At 43.7% G+C, this 23,469-nt stretch overlaps 1 protein-coding gene across 1 annotated transcript in view; it reads right to left on the bottom strand.

Moving 5' to 3' along the window:
• Positions 1–23,469, bottom strand: part of COL19A1 (collagen type XIX alpha 1 chain) — a 1,728,692-nt gene that overhangs the window by 50,889 nt on the left and 1,654,334 nt on the right. Inside the window, exon 48 of the mRNA XM_069726653.1 lies at positions 4,928–5,098. Within this exon, the coding sequence (XP_069582754.1) occupies positions 4,928–5,098 (171 nt within the window). The remainder of the gene's footprint in view (positions 1–4,927; positions 5,099–23,469) is intronic.

Below are 23,469 nucleotides of genomic sequence, written 5' to 3' on the forward strand. Positions count from 1 at the left end.
CATAATGTAATGTTCAGTAAGTACAATGCTTGGCGCAATTCAATCATTGCCCTATGCTTACGTACATTAGATCAAGACAAAGACATATTACCATAGCAACCAAATACTAGCACGTTAGCAAAAGATAAATATCTTAAGTTTTTCTTTAAAGATAAATGTCTCTTGGGAAACCAAAGCTAAAATTTGCAGATATTTACACAAGGGCTACTTACAGTGGCTTATGAAAGTATTCACCCTCTTAGGCTTTTTAAGCATTTTGTTGTATTACAACCTGTGTTAAAATATTTTTGTAATCTGATTTGTGTGTGATGCATCAGCACTAAGTAGTCTAAGTTAATTAAACGAAGTGAGAAAATTATAGGCATAAATTAAATTTATGGGACCAAATAACTAAAAATTGGAATGTGCATACTGTATGTATTCACCCATTTTGCTATGAAGCCCCTAAAAATTTCTGGTGCAAACAATTAACTTCATAAGTCATATGCTTAGAGAAAGAAAGTCCACATGTGTGCAATCTAATTGTCACATGGTCGGTCAGTATATACACACCATTCTGAAAGGCCACAGTGACTGCAACACCATTAAGCAAGAGGTACCAATAACCAAACAACTCCATGAAGACCAAGGAGATCTCCAAATAAGTCAGTGACAAAGTTGTTGAGAAGTACAAGTCAGGGTTGGGTTACAAAAGAAATCCTAATCTCTCATGATCCCCAGAGCACCATCAAATCCATTATCATCCAATGGAAAGAACATGGCACCACAACTAACCTACCAAGAGAGGGCCGGCAACCAAAACTCTCAGCTCGGGCAAGGAGGGCATCAATCAGAAAGGCAGCACAGAGACCAAAAGGTAACCTTGAAGGAGGTTCAGAGTTCCCAAACAGAGACTGGATTATCAGTCCATGTAACAACAATAAGTCATGCACTCCACAGAGATGGCCTATATGGAACAGTGGACAGTAAAAAGCCTTTACTTACACACAAAAATTGTTATGCTTGTTTTGAGTATGCCAAAGGACATGTGAGAGACTCCCCAAATGTATGGAAGAAGGTGCTGTGATCAGATGAGGTCAAAATTTAACTTTTTGGCCACCAAGGTACATGCTATGTCTGACACAACACATCACCCCAAGATCATCCCCACAGTGAAACATGGTGGTGGCAGTGGCATCATTCTGTGGGGTTTTTTTTAGCAGCAGGGACAGGGAAAATGGTCCAAATGGAGGGGAAGACTGATGGTGCAAAATACTGGGATATTCTTTAAAAAACTTGCTTCAGTGTGTCAGTGATTTGAGACTGGGACAGAGGTTCACCTTCCAAGAAGACAATGGACCAAAGCATACTGTTAAAGCAACACTGGAATGGTTTAAGGGGAAATGTGTAAATGTTTTGAAGTGACCTAGTCAAGCCCAGACCTTAACCCCTTAGTAACAAAGCCAGATTGGAACATAATGTCCAAGACAATTTTTACAATTCTGACCACTGTCAATTTATGAAGTTATAGCTCTGGAACGCTTCAGCATATCACACTAATTCTTTGATTGTTTTTCATGACATATTGTACTTCATGTTAGTGGTAAAATTTATTTGATATAACTTGCATTTATCTATGAAAAAATGGAAATTTGGCAAAAAATTTGAAATTTTTGCAATTTTCAAACTTAAATTTTGTACCCTTAAATCAGAGACTGGTGTCACACAAAATAGTTAATAAATAACATTTCCAACATGTCAGCTTTACATCAGCACAATTTTGGAAACATAATTTTTTTGTTAGGATGTTATAAGGGTTAAAAGTTGACCAGTGATTTTTCATTTTTCCAACAAAAGTTAAGGGGGTCAATATAAAGGGAAATGCCCAAAAGTTACACTATTTTAAAAACTGCACCCCTCAATGTGTGCAAAACCAGTTTATTAACCCCTCAGGTGCTTCATGAGAACTAAAGCAATATGGAAGGAAAAAATGAACATTTTACTTTATTCACAAAAAAATTTAATTTGGAACTAAATGTTTTATTTTCACAATGTTATCAAGAGAAAATAAACCACACAATTTGTTTTGCAATTTCTACTGAGTACACTGATATCCCATATATGGGGAAAAGCCACTGTTTGGGTTCAAGGCAGGGCTCAGAAGGGAGGGAGCATCGTTTGACTTTTTGAATGCAAAATTAGCTGGAATCAATGGTGGGTGCCATATCGCATTTGCAGACCCCCTAATGTACCCAAAGAGTGGAACCCCACCAATTCCAACTCCAACCCTAACCCCAACACACCCCTAACCCTAATCCAAAACCTAACCATAACCCTAACCACAACCCTAACCACAACCCTAACCCCAACACTCCCCTTACCCTAATCCCAACCCTAACCATAACCCTAACAACAACCCTAACCCCAACACACCCCTATAAGCCTAATCCCAACCCTAACCATAATCCCAACCATAACTCTAGCCCAACCCTGATCCTAGCTCTAGCCCCAACCCTAACCCTATCCCAATCCTAACTCTAAGCCAACCCTAGCCCAACCCTAACCCTAGCTCTAGCCCCAACCCTAACCCTAGACCCAACCCTAGCCATAGCCCTAGCCAAACCCTACCCCTAATGGAAAAATGGAAACAAATACATTTTTTATTTTATCATTTTTACCTAACTAAGGGGATGATAAAAGGGGGTTTGATTTGTCATAGGGTCTATCACAGTGATCAAAATGAAACAAAAGGAAAAATCTATTGTTGCCGGGTGCCAGGCGGCAGATCTCGGCTGGCGCACTGCACATGCACCCGCCATTTTCTTCTCAGAAGACGCCAATGGCCGGGGGACAAAACAAGGGGATGCAAAATAGTCCAGGGACATTGGAGGATCATGGTACCCCATTTTTCTCTCCTCTTTTGTGCTAGATCATATCAGAGGAGAGAGAAATTCAATGGGAAATTGGACAATTTTTGTGGTCGCCATTATTCCATGAATAACAGTCATCGCAACACTGAGTTGGTAAAAACCGACCCGATTCATGTTCTCCGGGGTCTTAACCACCCCCAGTAGCCAAGACCCCAGAGAATTTCCAACACTGGGGGCGTTATAATCTTATTTCTCAGCGCCATTAAAAAGCGGCACTGAGGAATAAGTACCCATATTATTATTATCATAATTACCCTTAACTGCCACCAGTAAAAGGCATATCGGTGGTCATTAAGGGGTTAATCAAACTGAAAATCTGTGGTCAGACTTGAAGTTTGCTGTTCACCAAACAAAACTATCTAACTTGAAGGAGCTGGAGCAGTTTTGCCTTGAGGAATAGGCAAAAATCCAACTGGCAAGATGTGGAAAGCTCATATAGAATTATCCAAAGCAAGTTGCAGCTCTAATTGATGCAAAACTAGGGTCTGCAAAGTACTGACTTTAGTGGGGTGAATAGTTGTGCACAGTGAAGTTTTCTGTTATTATTTCTTACTTGTTTGCTTCACAATAAAAAGAAAGCCAAATGTTCACAGTTGTAGGCATGTTCTTTACATGAATTGATGCATACTTAACAAACTATGAAATTCTAGGTTGTGAAGTACCAAAACATGAAAAATGCCAAGGGGGTGAATACTTTTGCAAGCTACTGTATGAATATTGCGCCATTGCATCTATTGACTATCACTGTGGTAGCATGGCAACCTGTGACCTACTGGGACCACAATGCAACCATGGCAAAAAATCCATTTGTTTTCTTACAGGTCATTCATGTGTTTGTCCCCATAGAATTCAAAGAAAGCTGAGTGTCTCTTCATGTGACTTGTCTGTGATTTTAATGACAGCTAGATGGCAGCTCTAAATTGTCGCTTAACATAAGGTTGCAGACATTATTTTGGTTGCGTGACTTTTCTGAGGCTTTCTGTCATGCAACTAGTGTCGCCATCACTGGCACCAAGCTCCAGAGGCACATATCCCACAAGCACAACAATCTATCAATTTGCGGTATTTATAATGATATCTACAGTTCATGGAAACAAACTTGTGGATTAATCTGCTGAAATTGGAATTTTGTTTGAGAAATTCAATTTGCATTTAATTTATTCAATGCAAAATGAATGCTGTGTGATCTCTTCTGATTCCAGAGCATAGTAAATTTGGGGTTAATAAAAATTATACTAATCACTTTCCTTGGCTCAGTGCTGTCCCTCCGAGTCCCCAAGAGCTATAGTAGACATGTGAAGGAACGAGCTGAGAGCTGTATGGAAGAAAAAGCTAGGGGCAGTGCAAATTGAGTATATTTTTTAACTAATTCCCAGCCCTAAAACAAAATCCAGCTGCCAATTTGCTAGATTCAAATAAATCGAATTGCAAAAAACTTCTGATTTTGGCAAATCTATTTTTTTCCCCGTCATTTAAAGCAAATTTGCCATGTTTTGAATAAATTGGTTCATCTCTTCTGTGAAATGTTGAAAACATGTTACACCAAGATGAAACTTTTCTTATAAATTGTGGGTTATCTAGTATTATGCTTGGCATAATGAATATTAAACTATGGTAGCAATGTATGTTTGTTTAATGCTCTTATGAGAGGTTTGTGATAATAAGGCCACGTTCACACGTTCAGTATTTGGTGAGTTTTTTTACCTCAATATTTGTAAACCAAAACCAGGAGTGGAACAATCAGAGGTAAAGTATAATAGAAATATGTCACCACTTCTGTATTTTTCTCCCACTCCTGGTTTTGGCTTACAAATACTGATGTAAAATACTGACCAAATACTGATAGTAAGCACGTGGTCTTAGCCACAGGATCGTCATCTAACATGTAGATACTATGAAAGTGTATCCAACTCACTGGTGGTCAGCCCCATAATATTGTGGGTATCTAATCGATGCAAATGAAGACTTTGGTAACAATAATATATATATAAAGAAATCGAACATTATTTTAGACTAACCAGCATTCCTGGTGGTCCAGGTAGTCCGGGATGTCCATCTTTGCCTGGTTGTCCAGGGTAACCTCTGTCTCCAGGTGCTCCATGTTGTCCAGAAGGTCCCATATCTCCCTTTTCTCCCGGTGAACCTGTTTTCCCTCTGGGACCTTGATCTCCAGGTATACCTGGATCACCCTTGAAATAAATAGTCAGATCGTGATCATAAAATAGCTAAAACAAAATTCAGTTAAAACAGTAGATACATTTTTTACTTGAGTAGATTATGAAATTTTGGAATTGAGTTGATTCTCTTGATGAGTTCTCTGCTCAGAATCTCACGTGATAGCATTATGCACCACTTTGTTGTCCCTGTCTTTATTTGCATCCATTGTTCCACTGATTACAATCTAATAATTTCTGAATGCAAAAACTGAAGTCACTACATTGAGTTTCATTACAAGGAACTCAATGCTGTAAATTGCATCTGTTGTTTGCTTCTCATCCATTGTTTGTGGATTAGTGTGACATATTAGGTGTGAACATTGCCTTCTATGTAATCAAAGGAAACAGTCAATCTATAAAAAGATGTTGTTATAAGGACACAATAGGAAAATGACCTAAGCAACCTTCCAAGCAGCATTTTCCAGCTGCTATAAATGATTAATCACTTGTATGTATCTCATTGTAATTCAATGTAACCCTAAAACTGCACAATAAAAGTACGTACTGTATGAGTAATGTATGGAGCAGTGGAGAATCAGCCGCTTAAAGCTGTAAGACTGAAAATGTTATTTATCTTATGGCAGAAGTTGAACTGCAGAATGAACAGTGCTTCCTTATAATTAGCTATGGGAACAACTGGTTTCCAGGATATTTACAGGACTTGTGTTGTTACTGGCAAGTCTTACTGGATTTTCAAAGATGATATCAGCAATCAGCTAATAGGTCATTCCAGTAGTATTCCCTTACGATACTGCAGCATCTTTATTGACCAACAGGATTTATATAATTCGGTAAATATTGCTTTTTTCCAAGAGCTAGAAATTCTCAAACCAAATGTTCCTTTCATTATTTTATGTAATAGGAAAATACATATTTACTTGTTTAACACACAGTTAATAATGCAAAATCTCGTTCTATATCACAGAGGAAGGTGCATTTCCCTAGGGTCCATGTCCATCTTGAAGCAAGCAGAAACAACAAAACGCAGAAAAATACAAACACGGAAATATAATTGAGTCTCTCATGAGTTTAATAAAGACTGAAATCCATACAGCACATCAGTAACTCACAAGCGTATATAGAGTAAGTCATTAAAACTTGTATATTTCAAGATCATTTAATTATGATTATAGGGCCGTCAAAGAAGCTTGATTTTGAGTAGCTGAGCATCGAATCCATAGAGAAATAGGAAATGCCATATTCAGGTGTGTAAAATTCAATGTGCACTAAACCTATAAAAGAATTATACCTTTAACCAGTTATTCACTGTTAATCTGTCGTCAGAATTTCTTAGTACGTTCCTGAAGCAAACGTGTCAGGTACCAGAGCACACAGAGGATAATTTTTTTCTGATCTTTCCATTCTCAGGTGGCAATTGATGCGATACAATTCCTTATAGATTTCAAGATATTACTTTGCTGGCACTGAATTGAAAGCAATTTTTTTTAAACAGGAGGTTGAAAATCAATGTAGTTGATAGTAAGCTACCGATGCTCTCGGTTGAGAAGTGGAAAGTATGGCACAGACTTTAGGCAATGCTCTGTGAGCTCCTGGAATGCAGATTGATATATTGAAGAAAACTAGAGACTTATGCAACTGCTGATGTGTTTAGTCTACAAAGCATTTCCAAGGCTAGATACAATTATATACACTTCATAGGTGAGAGAAGGAATAACTACCGTATTTCCATAAAAATAAGACCTACCCCGAATATAAGCTCTAGTATGGTTTTTCAGGATTTTTGAAGTATGTTTGAAATATAAGCCCTACTCCAAAAATAAGCCCTAGTTACAGTTTAATAAAAAAAGTGGCACATGGTCCATTCATCAAGAAAAGCAGACACCCCAAAAAATCACACTCAGAAGACACCTTAAAAGTGAAATAAGGGTTGGGCTGTCATACACAGATTGGGTAGTACTACTGGCATCACTCTGTTACCAAGTCCAAGAGTTGTGGCTGCTTCTGGTCACCAGTGGGAGTCAAGTAACTTGGCTGCAGTAGAACACAGCTAGAATGAAAAAAACATAACAGTGATGCAGATACAGTGAGGGAAATAAGTATTTGATCCCTTGCCGATGTTGAAAGTTTGCCCACTGATGTGATTTTCTGGATTTTATTTTTGATATTCTATCTCTCAATGTTAAAATTAACCTACCCTTAAAATTATAGACTGTTCATGTCAGAAGCCAGTGGGCAAACTTACAAAATCAGCAAGGGATCAAATACTTATTTCCCCCACTGTATGTGTGTGTGAGAGCCCCATCCATCACTGGCACTTGCCAATGCTAATTGTTTTGGGACCAAGGGTGATATAGAGAATGTGATCATTTTGGGGTGTCTGCTTTCTTTTGTGGGTCTAAAAGGCTGTAAATGTGAGGTAAGTCGCATATGCATAAATCTGAACAGAGACAAGACCCCCAAACAGCTTGAATAGGAAAAAATATTGAATAATACAAAACTAAATTTTCAAAAACTTTTTAAAAATACACATAGGCAAGGATTATGAGAAACAATGAATGCAGAGTACTCTGGATGAGAGATAATATTCCATAGATATAGTCTGACTATATATTCTTGATAGGCCTTCAGCCAGTCACGGTCTCTCTCCCACATGGGTAAGCACTTGTCATTTTTCAGTCAGCCGGTGGGTCCACATACCTTATACATTCAGTGGAACCAGCAATTTGCTGGTATGTGCTCCCTAGCACCAGTTGGTGTGCACATTTATTAGGATGTGTGTCTTTATCTATTAGATCACATTTCCCTGGGCTTTCTGCTACAGAGACACCCTGAGTGGCTGTTTGCATATGTTTTTATTTTTGTTCCTGTTCCTTTCATTTTTGTCTTGTTATTACATTTTGGCTATTTTTTGCCATTACTTGTGAGTGAGCTTTTTGTACAAATAAAACTTTTTTTGATATGATGTCACTGGCATTTGAGCTCAATCTTTTCACTATACTTATATTTTTGAGAGTTTAGACTCCTGTTTCTTTTGTAGGTGTTATTCATATTTTGGAGTAGCGATTCGCGCTCTCATTTAGATCCTGGTTACAGGATCATTATTTCTGTTAGTGTTTCCAATATGTCAGTAGTTGTTTATCAAACCATAACCATATACTGTATTACCTGCATATACAGTATTGATAATACCAGCATACTAATTGTTAAAGGGGTTGAGGTTAGAGTCTATGTAACTTTAGATTTCTGAATCCGCATTGCGCACACTGTGAGCAATTTCTCGAGCCGGCATTGGGAATGGTCGTCATGTGACCATGTATATGATTCTCACACCTCTGGGCAGTTTCCGACAAGCTGTACTCGGCTTTGCTGATTTCATATGTATTGAGCGCGGCCGCGCACATCTAGATAGCAGGTAACCACATGTGCAGTGGGTACGGAAAATATTCGGACCCTTTTAAGCCCCTTACCGACATCGGGCGTAATAGAACGCCGATGCCAAGGTCTCATCTTTCCGGCGGTAATGTAAGGATTCCAGACTTTCCTTGTGCCTGTTCGCCCTGACACAAGATGGAGTCTTTGATCTTGCCCAGTGATGGATCTTCCTGTCTGTCCTGATTATTTAAGTGTGGGTCAGGTGTTCTCAAGTGCCTGTGTATTTTGTGCTGCTGGCTCCGGAGCTTCTGCCTGTGGTCTGGTGAATGCCCTGCTTCTGTTGCTCACTACTCGGTTGCCCACCTCGCCTTTTTCAGCTACCTTTCGCCTCTGGAACTGCTGTGACTGGCAGAACACCAGTGGAAGGATTACCCTTGTTTTCTAAACTTTTCACAGTGTTGTGCCTCTTTGCACAACCACACCAGGTGAACAAGATTCAAGTTATGCTTTTCTCACCAAGAGAGTTTTACTCATCTACTACGCTTAAATAGCGCTCTCCCTCTTTCCCCCTCATCCTCTCTTTCTCAGGACTTCATTCTCAACGCACCACTTGCGCATTTTTGAACTTCCACAAACAAGTACTGTGCACACGTGTGATCAAGTTTTGCTGGACTTCCTTGTTTAAGTACTGTGTGCATTCCCACTACACTTCTGCTTAATTCCCATGATTAAGTACTGACCTACTGGACTTCCTTGTTAAGTGTCTTGTTTGCTCCCTCGTCATATCCTTGCTGGACTGGTTCACATTAGCGGTCGTGTCTTGCTATTCGCTGTGCTGTATTTACTATATTGTGCTGAGCATCTCGTTACAACTGCAGGAATATCTATGTAGTTCTGTTTGATTTCCTGTTTACCATATTGTGCTGAGCACGTCGTTACAATTGCCGGAATATCTGTGTTAGTTCTGTTTGCATTTCTGTTTTGTTTAAATACATCATTTACTGCAGCTTTGCTCTCAGACTGGTTTTATCTCATGCTATCAGATTCCTTTGTATCTACATAATTGTTACAGGTAAGCTCACATTTTTTCTGGGGACATGTCAACTGTTTTGAACAGCTGACGTATGCCCGTAATAGCCGCGGGTGGATATCAATTCCATTAACCAGTCAAACTCTGACAGCGGCATTTAAATCACACTTCCAGCCATCGGGCCAGAAATACGCACATCGATGACCCCCGTCACGTGATCGCGGGTAACCGTTGTGTTGGCATGACACCTGAAGTTTCCTGGAGACCTCTGTGGTTGTCAGTGCTGGCTTGCTGGGAGCAAGCCAGCACTGACAGTTGTTGGCACACATAGCAAATCAGTAAATCTGCTATATAGAGGCGATCTGAACATCGCCTTTATGTAGCAAAGCCAATAGGGATATGACAGCTTCTAGTCTCCTATAGAGACTATTGAAGCATGCAAAAAAAAAAATGTTTTTAAAACTATAAAAAAATTAAAAAATATAAAAGTTCAAATCACCCCCCTTTCGCCACATTCAAATATAAAACAATTAAAATCAAATCAAACATATACAAATTTGGTATAGCCGCGCTCAGAATCCCCCGATCTATCAATAAAAAAAAAATTAACCTGATCGTTAAATGGAGTAGTGAGAGAAAAAGTAAAAATGCCAAAATTACATTTTTTTGGTCGCCGGGACATTGCATTAAAATGCAATAAAGGGCGATCAAAAGATCGTATCTGCACCAAAATGGTATGATTAAAAACGTCAGCTGAGCATGCAAAAAAGAAGCCCTCACCCAACCCGAGATCACGAAAAATGGAGACGCTACGGGTATTGCAAAATGGTGCAATTTTGTCTATGAACTTGTAATGACCTGGAGAATCATAATGGCAGGTCATTTTTAGTATTTGGTGAACCTGGTAAAAAAGCCAAACAAAAAACAAATATGGGATAGCACTTTTTTGCCTTTTCATCATCCTTGGAATTTTTTTTCCCGCTTTCTAGCACACAACATGGTAAAACCAATAGTGTCGGTCAAAAGCACAACTCGTCCTGCAAAAAACAAGCCCTCACATGGCCATATTGATGGAAAAATAAAAAAGTTATGGCTCTGGGAAAAAGGGGAGCGAAAAACATTTTTTACTCTTTGTTTCATTGCAGCCATTTAGTAAATTCAAAATGTTCATTTTTTTCTCATCTACCCCTTAACTTTCGGAGCTTTTTTCGGTTTTGTGTTTTAATTTTTCGCTCCCCTCCTTCCAAGAGCCATAACTGTTTTATTTTTCAGTCAATATGGCCATGTGAGGGTTTGTTTTTTGCGGGACAAGTTGCACTTTTCATCAACACCATTGGTTTTACCATGTAGTGTACTAGAAAACAGGAAAAAAATTCCAAGTGCGGTGAAATTGCAAAAAAGTGCAAAGCCACACTTGTATTTTGTTTGGCTTTTTTTGCTAGGTTTACTAAATGCTAAAACTGTTCTGCCATTATGATTCTCCAGATCATTGCGAATTCATAGATGCCAAACATGTCAAGGTTATTTTCTATGTAAGTAGTGAAAAAAAATTCCAAACTTTGCTAAAAAAAAAAATTGCACAATATTCCGAGACCCGTAGCATCTCCATTTTTTGGACTCTCGGATTGGGTGAGGGCTTACTTTTTGCACGCCAAACTGATGTTTTTAATGATACAATTTTGGTGCAGAAATGTTCTTTTGATCGCCCGTTATTGCATTTTAATGTAATGTCATGTCAACAAAAAAAACATTCTGATGTTTGGAATTTTTTCTCGCTACGCAGTTTAGCGATCAGGTTAATTCTTTTTTTATTGCTAGATCTGGTGATTCTGAATGCGGAAATACTTGTTTTATTTGAAATGGAGCGAAAGGTGGGTGATTTGAACTTTCATATTTTTTTTATTTTTTCATTTTTTTAAAACTTTTTTTTACTTTTGCCATGCTTCAATAGCCTCCACGGAAGGCAAGAAGCTGGCAAAACCTGATCTGCTCTGCTACATAGGAGCGATGCTCAGATCGCTCCTATGCAACAGATTTACTGCATTGCTATGAGCGCTGCCCACCGGGTGGCGCTCACAGCAATCTGGCATCAACAACCATAGAGGTCTTCAGGAGACCTCTGGTTGTTATGCCAATGCACCGATGACTCCTGATCACGTGACGGGGGTCACCGGTGTGTGCATTTCCGGCCACATGGGCGGAAGCACTTGTTAAATACCGCTGCCAGCGTTTGACAGCAGCATTTAACTAGTTAATAGAGGTGGGTGGATCGCGATTCCACCCGCCGCTATTGCGGGCACATGTCAGCTGTACAAAACAGCTGACATGCCCTGGCTTTCATGCGGGCTCACCGCCGGAGCCTGCATCAATGCAGGGGATCTGCCATAGGACGTACTATTCCTTACAATGGCAGAAAGGGGTTAATGTACACTCTGCACCCCATTTTGATGGGAAAAAAAACTGAAATGTAGACATTTTTGCAAATTTATTAAAAAAGAAAAACTGAATTATCACATGATCATAAGTATTCAGACCCTTTGCTCAGAATTGAGTAGAACCACCCTTTTCAGCTAGCAAAGCCATGAGTTTTCTTGGGAATAATGCAACAAGTTTTTCACACCTGGATTTGGGGATCCTCTGCCATTTTTCCTTGCAGATGCTCTTTAGTTCTGTCAGGATGGATGGTGAATGTTGGTGGACAGCCATTTTCAGGTCTCTCCAGAGAGGCTCAATTGGCTTTATGTCAGGGCTCTGTCTGGGCCAGTCAAGAATGGTCACAGAGTTGTTTTGAAGCCACTCCTTTGTTATTTTAGCTGTGTGCTTAGGATCATTGTCTTGTTGGAAGGTGAACTCTGGAAGAGGTTTTCATCCAGGATATCAATGTACTTGGCCACATTCATGTTTCCTTCAATGGCAACCAGTTGTCCTGTCCCTGCAACTAAAAAACACCCCCATAGCATGATGCTGCCACCACCATGTTTCACTGTTGGGATTCTATTGGGCAGGTGATGGACAGTGCCTAGTTTCCTCCACACTTACCATTTAGAATTATCACCAAAAAGGTCTCTCTTCGTGTCATCAGACCAGAGAATCTTATTTCTCATAGTCTGGGAGTCCTTCATGTGTTTTTTAGCAAACTGTATACGGGCTTTCATATGTCTTGCACTGAGGAGAGGCTTCTGTTGGGTCACTCTGCCATAAAGGCCCGACTGTTGGAGGGCTGCAGTGATAGTTGACTTTGTGGAACTTTCTCCCATCTCCCTACTGCTTCTCTGGAGCTCAGCCACAGTGATCTTGGGGTTCTCCTTTACCTCTCTTACCAAGGCTCTTTTCCCATGATTGCTCAGTTTGGCTGGACGGCCTGGTCTAGGAAGACATCTGGTGGTCCCAAACTTCTTCCATTTAAAGATTATGGAGGCCACTGTGCTCTTGGGAACCATGAATACTGTAGAAATTCTTTTGAAACTAGGCCTGATCTGTGCCCTGCCAAAATTCTGTCTCTGAGCTCCTTGGCCAGTTCCTTTGGCCTCATGATTCTCATTTGGTCTGACATGCACTGTTCGCTGTGAGGTCTTATATAGACAGGTGTGTGCCTTTCCAAATCTAGTCCTATCAGTTTAATTAAACACAGCTGGACTTTAATGAAGGAGTAGAACCATCTCAAGGAGGATCACAATAAATTTGAGTGTCTGAGCAAAGGGTCTGAATACTTATGACCATGTGATATTTCAGTTTTAATTTTGTAACAAATATGCAAAATTGCCTACATTTTTGTTTTTTTTGGTCAAGATGGGGTAGAGTGTGTTAGGTCTCGAGTTCCCGCTTCTGCACAGGGGGAATCTCGAGCCATCTCCGCTGCGGTCTCCCATTCTTATCCAGCCGCAGTGGAGTCTGCTCAGCAGGGACATCGGTCCCAGCGTCATGCTCAGTCTCACTCTGTACAGAGAGTTACTGCTGCTTCTTCAGCTTCTGCCATTAAAGTCAGTGCTGGTCAGCAGCGAGCGGACTTCTCTGGGACTAAGTCCTTGTCTGCACACACTGAGCATGCCCAGGGCAAGATCTTCCGTTGGAGATCGAGGGTCATGTGCTCAGGCTCTGCAGCACATTCCATTGGTCCTCTTGGCAGGTCTTGGAAGGGCAAAGTTTCTGTGGCCACTTCCTGTGCTGCAACTATATAAACTGCACATGACCGCACGGCCATGCGCTAGTGTACAATTGTTAATGTGTGTATGTTGTGAGTGCAAGTCGTCCTTGGATACCCCTACCTGTTGTGAATTCTGTGGCTGAGTTCACTTCTGTGGTCACAAGTGGTATTGCAGTCTCTGGGCTTCCTCCCTCAGGTGTTTTGGTGAGCTCGTTGGCTGCCTTGCTATTTAGCTCCACCTGAGTCTGTCTTCCTTGCTCCTTGTCAATGTTCCAGTGTTGGATCTGAGCTACTGCATCTTTCCTTGGGCCTGCTGCTCTGCTAGATAAGTGCTTCTAGTTTGTTTTCTGTTTTTTCTGTCCAGCTTGCTATTAACTTTTGCTGGAAGCTCTGAGAAGCAAAGGGGTGCACCGCCGTGCTGTTAGTTCGGCACGGTGGGTCTTTTTGCCCCTTTGCGTGGTTTTCGTTTTAGGGTTTTTTGTAGACTGCATAGTTCTCTTTGCTATCCTCGCTCTGTCTAGAATATCGGGCCTCACTTTGCTGAATCTATTTCATTCCTACGTTTGTCTTTTCATCTTGCTAACAGTCATTATATGTGGGGGGCTGCCTATTCCTTTGGGGTATTTCTCTGAGGTAAGTCAGGCTTGTATTTCTATCTTCAGGCTAGTCAGCTCCTCAGGCAGTGCCGAGTTGCATAGGTAGTGATAGGCGCAATCCACTGCTGCTTATAGTTGTGTGAGGATAGATCAGGTACTGCAGTCTACAGAGATTCCACGTCTCAGAGCTCGTCCTATTGTTTTTGGTTATTGCCAGATCTCTGTATGTGCGCTGATTACTGCACGCTGTGTTGCCTGATTGCCAGCCATAACAGTACAAGGAGCCACACCAATGATTCCCAATAGAGGGAAAAAAGAAATCCTGACATCATTTTTTTTTCTTAGCTCTGTCTTCAGTCTTTTTTTTCCCCTAGACATTAGAGTGCTTCAGGACACAGCTGTGGACATGGATATTCAGGCTCTGTGCTCCTCAATGGATAATCTCGTTGTAAATGTACAAAAGATTCAAGATACTATTGATCAGAAATCGATGCTAGAACCAAGAATTCCGATTCCTGATTTGTTTTTTGGTGACAGAACTAAGTTCCTGAGCTTCAGAAATAATTGTAAGCTATTTTTGGCCTTGAAACCTCATTCTTCTGGTAATCCTATTCAACAGGTTTTGATTATTATTTCTTTTTTGCGCGGCGACCCACAGGACTGGGCGTTTTCTCTTGCACCAGGAGATTCTGCATTGAGTAATGTTGATGCATTTTTCCAGGCGCTGGGATTGCTTTACGATGAGCCTAATTCAGTGGATCAGGCTGAGAAAAATCTGCTGGCTTTATGCCAGGGTCAGGATGATGTAGAAGTATATTGTCAAAAATTTAGGAAGTGGTCAGTACTCACTCTGTGGAATGAATCTGCACTAGCGGCTTTGTTCAGAAAGGGTCTCTCTGAAGCTCTTAAGGATGTAATGGTGGGATTTCCTATGCCTGCTGGTTTGAATGAGTCTATGTCCTTGGCCATTCAGATCGGTCGTCGCTTGCGCCAGCGTAAATCTGTGCACCATCTGGCGGTATTGTCTGAGAGTAAACCTGAGCCTATGCAGTGCGACAGGACTATGACTAAAGTAGAACGGCAAGAACACAGACGTCTGAACAGACTGTGTTTCTATTGTGGTGATTCTACTCATGCTATTTCTAATTGTCCTAAACGCACTAGGCGGTTCGATAGCTCTGCCGTTATTGGTACTGTACAGTCCAAATTCCTTTTGTCCATTACCTTAATGTGCTCTTTGTCATCGTATTCTGTCATGGCGTTTGTGGATTCAGGCGCTGCCCTGAATCTGATGGATTTGGATTATGCTAAACGTTGTGGATTTTTCTTGGAGCCTTTGCGGTGTCCTATTCCGTTGAGAGGAATTGATGCTACACCTTTGGCCAAGAATAAGCCTCAGTACTGGGCCCAGCTGACCATGTGCATGGCTCCTGCACATCAGGAAGTTATTCGCTTTCTGGTACTGCATAATTTGCATGATGTGGTCGTGTTGGGGTTGCCATGGCTACAAACCCATAATCCAGTATTGGATTGGAACTCTATGTCGGTAACCAGCTGGGGTTGTCAGGGAGTACATGGTGATGTTCCATTTTTGTCTATTTCGTCATCCATTCCTTCTGACATCCCAGAGTTCTTGTCGGACTTTCAGGATGTATTTGAAGAGTCCAAGTCTGATGCCCTACCTCCGCATAGGAATTGTGATTGTGCTATCGATTTGATTCCTGGTAGTAAATTCCCTAAGGGTCGTTTGTTTAATTTGTCCGTACCTGAGCACACCGCTATGCGCAGTTATGTGAAGGAGTCCCTAGAGAAGGGACATATTCGCCCATCGTCGTCACCATTGGGAGCAGGGTTCTTTTTTGTAGCCAAGAAGGATGGTTCGCTAAGACCGTGTATTGATTACCGCCTTCTTAATAAGATCACTGTTAAGTTTCAGTATCCCTTGCCATTGATTTCTGACTTGTTTGCTCGGATTAAGGGGGCTAGTTGGTTTACTAAGATTGATCTTCGTGGTGCGTATAATCTGGTGAGAATCAGGCAGGGAGATGAATGGAAAACGGCATTTAATACGCCCGAGGGTCATTTTGAGTATCTGGTGATGCCGTTCGGACTTGCCAATGCTCCATCTGTTTTTCAGTCATTTATGCATGACATTTTCCGTGAGTATCTGGATAAATTCTTGATTTGTTTACTTGGATGACATTTTGATCTTCTCAGATGATTGGGAGTCTCATGTGAAGCAAGTCAGAATGGTTTTCCAGGTACTGCGTGCTAATTCCTTGTTCGTGAAGGGATCAAAGTGTCTCTTCGGTGTGCAGAAAGTTTCATTTTTGGGGTTCATCTTTTCCCCTTCTACTATCGAGATGGATCCGGTTAAGGTTCAGGCCATCCAGGATTGGACTCAGCCGACATCTCTAAAAAGTCTGCAGAAATTCCTGGGCTTTGCTAATTTTTATCGTCGCTTCATCTGTAATTTTTCTAGCATTGCCAGACCATTGACCGATTTGACCAAGAAGGGTGCTGATTTGGTTAATTGGTCTTCTGCTGCCGTGGAAGCTTTTCAGGAGTTGAAGCGTCGTTTTTGCTGTGCCCCTGTGTTGTGTCAACCTGATGTTTCTCTTCCGTTCCAGGTCGAGGTTGATGCTTCTGAGATTGGTGCAGGGGCGGTTTTGTCACAGAGAGGTTCTGGTTGCTCAGTGTTCAAACCATGTGCTTTCTTTTCCAGGAAATTTTCTGCTGCTGAGCGTAATTATGATGTGGGCAACCGAGAGTTGCTGGCCATGAAGTGGGCATTCGAGGAGTGGCGTCATTGGCTTGAGGGTGCTAAGCATCGCGTGGTGGTTTTGACTGATCATAAGAACCTTACTTATCTTGAGTCTGCCAAGCGCTTGAATCCTAGACAGGCCCGTTGGTCGTTATTTTTTGCTCGTTTTGATTTTGTGATTTCATACCTTCCGGGCTCTAAAAATGTGAAGGCGGATGCTCTGTCTAGGAGTTTTGTGCCCGACTCTCCGGGGTTGTCTGAGCCGGCGAGTATCCTCAAGGAAGGAGTCATTGTGTCTGCCATCTCCCCTGATTTGCGGAGAGTGTTGCAGAAATTTCAGGCTAATAAACCTGATCGTTGTCCGGCCGAGAAACTGTTCGTCCCTGATAGGTGGACTAGTAAAGTTATCTCTGAACTTCATTGTTCGGTGCTGGCCGGTCATCCAGGAATCTTTGGTACCAGGGAGTTGGTTGCTAGATCCTTCTGGTGGCCATCTCTGTCACGGGATGTGCGTGCTTTTGTGCAGTCCTGTGGAATTTGTGCTAGGGCTAAGCCCTGCTGTTCACGTGCCAGTGGGTTGCTTTTGCCCTTGCCGGTCCCGAAGAGGCCTTGGACACATATTTCGATGGATTTCATTTCTGACCTTCCCGTTTCTCAAAAAATGTCGGTCATTTGGGTGGTCTGTGATCGCTTTTCTAAAATGGTCCATCTGGTGCCCTTGGTTAAATTGCCTTCCTCCTCTGATTTGGTGCCTTTGTTCTTCCAGCATGTGGTTCGTTTATATGGCATTCCTGAGAATATTGTTTCTGACAGAGGTTCCCAGTTTGTCTCGAGGTTCTGGCGAGCCTTTTGTGGTAGGATGGGCATTGACCTATCTTTCTCCTCGGCCTTCCATCCTCAGACTAATGGCCAGACCGAACGAACCAATCAGACCTTGGAAACATATCTGAGATGTTTTGTTTCCGCTGACCAGGATGATTGGGTGTCATTTTTGCCGTTGGCTGAGTTCGCCCTTAATAATCGGGCCAGCTCGGCTACCTTGGTCTCTCCATTTTTCTGCAATTCTGGGTTCCATCCTCGTTTCTCTTCAGGACAGGTTGAGTCTTCGGACTGTCCTGGTGTGGATTCTGTGGTGGACAGGTTGCAGCAGATCTGGACTCAGGTAGTGGACAATTTGACCTTGTCCCAGGAGAAGGCTCAGCTTTTCGCTAATCGTAGACGCCGTGTGGGACCCCGACTTCGTGTTGGGGATCTGGTTTGGTTATCTTCTCGTCATATTCCTATGAAGGTTTCCTCTCCTAAATTTAAACCTCGTTTTATTGGTCCGTATAGGATTTCTGAGATTCTCAATCCGGTGTCTTTTCGTCTGACCCTCCCAGACTCCTTTTCCATACATAATGTATTTCATAGGTCGTTGTTGAGGAGATACGTGGCACCTATGGTTCCATCTGTGGAGCCTCCTGCCCCTGTTTTGGTGGAGGGGGAATTGGAGTATATTGTGGAGAAGATTTTGGATTCTCGTGTCTCTAGACGGAAACTCCAGTATCTGGTCAAATGGAAGGGTTATGCTCAGGAAGATAATTCCTGGGTTTTTGCCTCTGATGTCCATGCCCCAGATCTTGTTCGTGCCTTTCATGTGGCTCATCCTGGTCGGCCTGGGGGTTCTGGTGAGGGTTCGGTGACCCCTCCTCAAGGGGGGGGTACTGTTGTGAATTCTGTGGCTGAGTTCACTTCTGTGGTCACAAGTGGTATTGCAGTCTCTGGGCTTCCTCCCTCAGGTGTTTTGGTGAGCTCGTTGGCTGCCTTGCTATTTAGCTCCACCTGAGTCTGTCTTCCTTGCTCCTTGTCAATGTTCCAGTGTTGGATCTGAGCTACTGCATCTTTCCTTGGGCCTGCTGCTCTGCTAGATAAGTGCTTCTAGTTTGTTTTCTGTTTTTTCTGTCCAGCTTGCTATTAACTTTTGCTGGAAGCTCTGAGAAGCAAAGGGGTGCACCGCCGTGCTGTTAGTTCGGCACGGTGGGTCTTTTTGCCCCTTTGCGTGGTTTTCGTTTTAGGGTTTTTTGTAGACTGCATAGTTCTCTTTGCTATCCTCGCTCTGTCTAGAATATCGGGCCTCACTTTGCTGAATCTATTTCATTCCTACGTTTGTCTTTTCATCTTGCTAACAGTCATTATATGTGGGGGGCTGCCTATTCCTTTGGGGTATTTCTCTGAGGTAAGTCAGGCTTGTATTTCTATCTTCAGGCTAGTCAGCTCCTCAGGCAGTGCCGAGTTGCATAGGTAGTGATAGGCGCAATCCACTGCTGCTTATAGTTGTGTGAGGATAGATCAGGTACTGCAGTCTACAGAGATTCCACGTCTCAGAGCTCGTCCTATTGTTTTTGGTTATTGCCAGATCTCTGTATGTGCGCTGATTACTGCATGCTGTGTTGCCTGATTGCCAGCCATAACACCTACCCTATTAAATGTCTGTTCGCGGAAGGTGTATGGTTGCTATCTAGCGCCCGACTTATCCTACAGCACAAATCACACATTACATCGTCCAGTTGCTGTGACCGCCAGTACGGCGCCGTGCACTTCCTCTGTGCTTTCCTTACCCAAGCCTGGGTGGTTAGTGGCGTTCGTCAGTGCGGCACCGCATGCACTCTTGTGCCCTAATAAGGTTATTTAGTTTCCTTACACACCCAGTTGCGGTGTTGTGCCAGCAAGGGTCTAATCGGACTTCAATCCTAGTTGGGGTTGAGTTCGCTGACTACTTGCTCGCGCTCTATGTGCGGTACCGCGGTCCTGTGATGCAACAGGATCGCTTCCTTCACGCTGGGTGAAGTTTAACCCACGTGTGTATACTTATGAGTACCGCCATATAGTCCGTCATTACTTGGCAGCAGGTTCCATCTCTGCACGGTGGACCCCGGGCTGCGAACGCACCATACACTGTCTGTCTTATTATTTGGTGCGTTCCGCTAGCCCTAACATTACACTAGCGCCAGGGTCTGGCTAGTAATGACGGACAAACAGCAATCCTTGCGGTATATCCAGCAGCTGGAGGGTAGGTTGGCGGCTCTTGAGAGCGCAACCTCAGCTGTGGATGTTACCGCAGTTGCTGTACAGGCTGCTAGCGTGGCTGCAGCAACCCTGTCCATTGCCACCCCTGCTCCGACATTATCTCGCCTTCCGCTGCCAGAAAAATTTTCTGGTGATAGCAAGTTTTGTAGGGGATTTGTGAGTCAGTGCTCTATTCACCTCGAGCTCCTGGCTGCACGTTTTCCCACAGAGCGGGCTAAGGTGGGATTTATAGTGTCTCTCTTGTCGGACAGGGCGTTGGAATGGGCTATGCCGCTGTGGGAGCGTGGAGATCATGTGGTGCAGAGTGCTCCGCTGTTTCTGAGCACTCTGAAACAGGTCTTTTTAGGACCTCAAGTCACCCATGATACTGCGCTCCAACTGCTGGCATTAACTCAGGGTGAGTCCTTGGTCAGTCATTTTGCCGTCCAATTCCGCACTTTAGCTTCTGAGCTGGATTGGTTGGATAAAGCTCTTATCCCCATATTTTGGAGGGGCCTGGCTGACCACGTTAAGGACGCTCTGGCCACTAGGGAGATTCCTGCCACACTGGAGGAGTTAATAACTGTCTCCACTCGAATTGACCTCCGTTTTAACGAGCGGAGGTTAGAGCGAGCCCAGTGTAGGCAGAGGTTTCGGCTGGCTCCTACCTTCGCCAAACCTCTGGAATCTCCGGTCCTGGTTCCTGAGTCACATGAGGCCAGGGAAGTGTCACAAGCGGGATCTAAGTCCCGGACCGCTTGTGCACTCAAGGTCTGTCATGTTTGCCAGCAGTCAGGACATCTAGCCACCAGATGTTCTCAGCGGTCGAGGAAACGTCAGCGTCTAGTGGTAGTAGGTGGAGGTACACTAGACACGGCGACGTTTGCCTCTAAATTGTCCTTTAAGGGGACAATTACTATAGGCTCATTCTCCCACTCGGTAGAGCTCTGCGTGGATTCTGGGGCGGAGGGCAATTTTATGTCTTCTGCCTTCGCCCAACGTCACGCAATACCCCTGGTTATGCTAGCTCAACCAGTAACGGTACGAGTGGGGTCGGCACTGCCCTCACAGATAACACACCAGACCATCCCTTTTACTCTGTCCATGTCGCCATCTCATCAGGAGATTATATCTCTGCTCGTCATTCCTGAGGGAATTGATGAGGTCCTGTTGGGAATACCTTGGCTACGGTACCACTCTCCTCATATCGAGTGGTCCTCTGGCAGAATCCTGGGATGGGGCAAATCTTGTGGGGGTAGGTGTCAGAGGGAGTGCGTTCAGGTTGCTACTACAGAGGTACCCGCAGATCTTTCCCCTCTCCCCAAGCAGTATTGGTCTTATGCAGACGAGTTCTCCAAAAAGGCGGCGGAGATCCTTCCGCCCCATCGCCCCTATGACTGTCCTATTGATCTCTTGCCTGGTGCTGAGCCTCCCCGGGGTCGAGTCTATCCGCTATCTCTCCCGGAGACGGAGGCAATGTCACAGTACATCCAGGAAAATCTGGCAAGAGGATTCATTAGGAAGTCAGTGTCACCTGCTGGGGCAGGGTTCTTCTTCGTGCAGAAGAAGAATGGGGAATTGAGTCCATGCATAGACTACAGGGGTCTTAATGCCATCACCGTTAAGAACAAGTATCCTTTGCCCTTGATATCTGAGCTCTTCGATAGGCTTCGGGGAGCAAGGGTATTTACTAAACTAGATCTGCGGGGTGCTTACAACCTGATTCGCATCCGTGAGGGGGACGAATAGAAGACGGCTTTTAACACCAGGGATGGGCACTATGAATATCTGGTGATGCCCTTCGGGCTCTGTAATGCCCCAGCCGTTTTCCAAGACTTTGTGAACGATATCTTCCGGGATATGCTTTCCACCTCGGTCGTAGTCTATCCGGATGATATTCTCATCTACTCTCCAGATATTGACTCCCACCGGAGAGATGTTTGCAAAGTCTTCGACCTCCTACGGGCAAACTCCCTCTATGCCAAGTTGGAGAAGTGTATGTTTGAGCAGGAGTCCTTACCTTTCCTAGGCTACATCATCTCTGCCCAAGGATTGGCTATGGATCCTGCCAAACTACAGACTGTGATGGACTGGCAGGAACCCCATTCTCTTAAAGCGGTGCAGCGCTTTATGGGGTTCATTAATTATTATTGCCAGTTCATTCCGCACTTCTCAACTTTGGTAGCTCCCTTGGTTGCCCTCACCAAGAAGGGGGCGAATCCCAAATTGTGGTTTGAGGAGGTCTCCAAGGCCTTTAACTCTACAAAGTCACACTTCGCTAGCACTCCCATCCTACATCGCCCCGATGTTGATAAGCCATTTATCATGGAGGTGGATGCCTCTTCTGTTGGTGCTGGAGCAGTCCTCTTCCAAAAGGATGCTCAAGGTCGGAAGCATCCTTGCTTCTTTTTCTCCAAGACCTTCTCACCAGCAGAGAGGAATTATTCCATCGGGGACAGGGAGTTGCTAGCCATGAAGTTGGCTTTCTCGGAGTGGAGACATCTCTTGGAGGGAGCACGTTTTCCCTTCCAAGTCTTCACAGACCATAAAAATTTGGTGTACCTGCAGACAGCCCAGCGGTTGAATTCTCGCCAGGCCAGTTGGTCCTTATTCTTCTCCCGGTTTCATTTCACCCTCCATTTTCTTTCTGGGGAGAAGAACATTCGGGCCGACGCTCTCTCTCGCTCCGTTGTGTCATCTGCGGAGGAGGAGGAGGAGCCTCGGCTTATTGTCCCCACCGAGAGCTTGAGAACTGTGGCCCCGGTTTCGCTAGAGTCTGTGCCCCCGGGCAAGACTTTTGTTCCATCCAATTTGCGACCGGAGGTTCTCTCTTGGGCACACTCGTCCAGGGTGGGTGGACATTTTGGTACCAAAAGGACATCTGAATTACTGGCGAGGACGTACTGGTGGCCGCATATGGCTCGTGATGTCGCAGACTATGTTCGGGCGTGTGTCTCTTGCGCCAAGAACAAGACTCCTCGGCAACGGCCAGCTGGTTTGCTTTATCCTCTGCCGGTGGCGGACAGGCCCTGGGAGATGGTCGGGATGGACTTTGTGGTGGGCTTACCCAAGTCTCGTAACTGCACCATTATCTGGGTGATCACCGACCATTTTTCCAAAATGGTGCACTTGGTGCCTCTTCCACGGCTACCTTCTGCACGGGCGTTGGCTGTCTTGTTCATCAAGCATATCTTTCGCCTACACGGTATGCCAGACAAAATTGTTAGTGACCGGGGTCCCCAGTTTGCGTCTCGATTCTGGAGAGAGTTTTGTCGTCTACTCAGTATTGAGTTGAATCTCTCTTCGGCATATCATCCCGAGACGAATGGGTTGGTAGAGAGGGCCAACCAGACCTTGGTCACATATTTACGACATTTTGTTTCTGCCAGGCAGGATGACTGGGCATCCTTGCTACCGTGGGCAGAGTTTGCA

The sequence above is a fragment of the Ranitomeya imitator genome, chromosome 5, assembly GCF_032444005.1.
Source record: "Ranitomeya imitator isolate aRanImi1 chromosome 5, aRanImi1.pri, whole genome shotgun sequence".
Taxonomy (NCBI): domain Eukaryota; kingdom Metazoa; phylum Chordata; class Amphibia; order Anura; family Dendrobatidae; genus Ranitomeya; species Ranitomeya imitator.